Below are 3,419 nucleotides of genomic sequence, written 5' to 3'. Positions count from 1 at the left end.
GATGGACGAGCCCCTGAGCCTGCTGCGCTCTCCGGCCGCCCCGTCCTCCGGCAGGCACGGCGGCGGCGGCGGCGGCGGCGGCGGCATAGTGGGGAGCAGCCACCACAACCTGGGCTACAGCGAGCAGCTCTTCCCCGAGGGCGCCCTCGCCGGCCCTCAGCACAGGCAGGAGGACGAAGAGGAGGAGGAGGAGGAGGGGGAGCTGGAGCGGGGCATGACGGGGGTGGGAGGAGAAGACCCTCTGCTCGAAGAGTCCCAGCACCCCCACGCCCTGCTGGGAGGGGAGCGCTATGACCACCCCATGGCGCACACCTTACCTCCCCCTGCGCATCACCAAGTGGGCAGCGGTGGCGATGGAGAGCACGAGTGTTGCGAGCGAGTGGTGATCAATATCTCCGGTCTCCGCTTTGAGACCCAACTCAAGACACTTGCCCAGTTCCCTGAGACACTGCTGGGGGACCCCCGCAAGAGGATGCGGTACTTTGACCCCCTTCGAAATGAATATTTCTTTGACCGCAATCGCCCCAGCTTCGATGCCATCCTCTACTACTACCAGTCTGGAGGCCGTATCCGGCGCCCTGTCAATGTACCCATTGACATCTTCTCAGAAGAGATTCGTTTCTATCAACTGGGAGAGGAAGCTATGGAAAAATTCCGAGAAGACGAAGGTTTCATTCGCGAGGAGCAGAGACCTCTACCTGAAAAGGAGTTCCAGCGCCAGGTGTGGCTCCTCTTTGAGTACCCAGAGAGTTCTGGACCAGCCCGGGGCATTGCTATTGTATCAGTACTGGTTATCCTCATCTCCATTGTTATTTTCTGCCTTGAAACCTTGCCTGAGTTCAGAGATGACCGTGACTATGAAGCTACCGTTGGGACTGGTGGTGGTCCTTTTGTGGCAGATATCTTCACAAATTCTTCTTCCTCAACAGCCTCCATGGTGTCATCTTTCACCGATCCCTTTTTTGTGGTTGAGACTTTGTGCATTATCTGGTTCTCTTTTGAGTTGCTTGTCCGCTTCTTTGCCTGTCCCAGTAAGCCCACTTTCTCTAAGAACATTATGAACATAATTGACATTGTGGCTATTATACCTTATTTCATCACTCTGGGGACTGAGTTGGCTGAGAGGCAGGGGAATGGCCAACAGGCGATGTCCCTGGCCATTCTCAGAGTCATTCGACTTGTCAGAGTCTTCCGGATATTCAAGCTTTCTCGGCACTCCAAGGGACTGCAGATCTTGGGGCAAACTCTCAAGGCCAGCATGAGGGAGCTGGGCTTGCTTATTTTCTTCCTCTTCATTGGAGTTATCCTATTTTCTAGTGCGGTCTACTTTGCAGAGGCTGACGATCCCACCTCAAGTTTCAGCAGTATTCCTGATGCCTTTTGGTGGGCTGTAGTGACTATGACTACAGTGGGTTATGGGGACATGCACCCAGTCACTATTGGAGGCAAAATAGTTGGGTCTCTCTGTGCCATAGCTGGGGTGCTGACCATTGCTTTGCCAGTGCCCGTCATAGTATCCAACTTCAACTACTTTTATCACCGGGAAACAGAAGGTGAAGAACAAGCCCAATACATGCATGTAGGAAGCTGCCAGCACCTCTCCTCCACTGAGGAACTGAGGAAAGCTCGTAGCAATTCCACATTCAGCAAGTCAGAGTACATGGTGATAGAAGAGGGAGGCATCAGTAACAGTGCATTCAAACAGGCTGCTTTTAAAACAGGCAATTGCACAGCCACAAACAATCCCAACTGTGTGAACATTAAGAAGATTTTTACAGATGTTTAAAGATAGCCTTCAAGGGTATGTAAAAATATTACAGGAGGTCTGTGTAATCAGTATTGTGAGGAACATGCACCATCGTTAATCTTTGTGCTCCTGTTTAATACATGTACTTTTCTGATCCTTCTTTCTGAAGAGCAAATGTGAAGAGTTTTAGAAGCAGACTTTAAGAAGGACACAAAGAAGAATGGGCTGCTCCATCCCGAAACAGGTTTTTGTTCTGTGTTATGTTTGTTACAGGGCCTTTGAGTTTTGTTGGGGAACATGCTTCTTGTCTGATTTTGCAAAGAGCAACTATGTTGCTGATTTTCGTTTCCTTACATATATGCACTTGCAGGTGATGAAGTGAAAGGAAAAGCCCATGTAGCCATGTTACAGACAGCAAAAATTATAGTTATTTAATTTCACAAAGCATCTCTGCCACTACATTGCAAAATGATGCCTGGTACTGGTACAATCTTGATGACTTTATGCCAGGTTAGAGCTTGTGTGGAATTCAAATCTGTCCTAGATATGGGAGTAATCCTTTTGATATGAAAGAAAAGTCTTCATTATGACTCAGGATTTCTTCAGTCCTCAAACCCATAGAATTGTTTCATTGAATCTGAAATCCTAGCTGTATGGTATAGTGGAATATACTTCTTATATCACAAGGCTAAACAACTGACACACAAAATAGTATCCTGAGCACTTGTTGTTCTACATATTAGGAATGTTTAGGCTTCTAATGAATCAGTGATGGGCTTTTTGCAGTGACTGAAGCCGCAATCAAAACCCATCAGAACCTTAGAAACAAAGGGGATATTGCCATCCATTTTGAATGCATTTAAGATAAGCGGCTGCATCTATCACAAGAAGATTAAAGTGGCAAACACGCCTTGCAGCGGAAGTTACTAATTTGGACCTGAGTGATGGAGTTTCCATAGCAACTTTGGTTTCCTGGGAAACTCCCAGAGGTTGTCATGGCATCCATCCCTTCTCTCCCCGTCCTTTGCTGTTGCTATAGTAACCATTCCAGATGGTTCCAACTTCTGTGATTCCACAGAAAAGCCGCTGCTCTCATAAAGCACACACACAGAATTAATCCCTGAGAGATTTAGGTGTGGAAACTAGGCATTATTCTTTATGCACTATTTTTAAGATATGCAAAATTCTCAGAGTTCTGGTGCCTACAGAATCAAGAAGAAAAGAGAGAACATGGAACGGTTTCAATTGTTCTTCACATTGTGATAGGATCAAAATACCTACTCTGTAAATGAAACAAGCTTCCAAGTCTCTTTTCCAGCCAGTTTGATGCCTAATTGTTGAAAATGGAGAAATTTTTGTAGATGCTACCGACACATCTGTGCAGAAGACTGAAAAAGATGACCCCATGTCTGCTTCTTTCAGACTAAACCATACATTAATTCATAGAGCGTGACCCAGTTTTACACAAAATATCCCTCCTGAAACAAATTACAGTTCCACTTTCAAAATGCATATAGCATTGAAGAGCAAGACCAAGCATTTCTTACAAAGTGATGCAAATTGGGGAAATAAATACAGATGGACTATAAACATTAAGGGTGAGAAATACTTAAAATCTTCTGGGAAGTGTATACTCATTTTCTCCAACCTATCCATCTGGGGCTGTGGAATA

At 46.1% G+C, this 3,419-nt stretch overlaps 1 protein-coding gene across 1 annotated transcript; it reads left to right on the top strand.

Annotated features, from left to right (window-relative positions):
• The first annotated feature begins 1 nt into the window (after position 1).
• Positions 2–1,786, top strand: LOC107106442 (potassium voltage-gated channel subfamily A member 3-like). Its single transcript, XM_015406589.1, has one exon. It carries the CDS (start codon positions 2–4, stop codon positions 1,784–1,786), a length of 1,785 nt encoding a protein of 594 aa, XP_015262075.1.
• Positions 1,787–3,419: the final 1,633 nt, after the last annotated feature.

This window comes from Gekko japonicus, unplaced genomic scaffold (genome assembly GCF_001447785.1).
Source record: "Gekko japonicus isolate JY-2015 unplaced genomic scaffold, Gekko_japonicus_V1.1 scaffold115, whole genome shotgun sequence".
Lineage (NCBI taxonomy): Eukaryota > Metazoa > Chordata > Lepidosauria > Squamata > Gekkonidae > Gekko > Gekko japonicus.
Note: the sequence above shows the minus strand (reverse complement) of the source record. Positions and strands in the feature narration are given on the sequence as shown.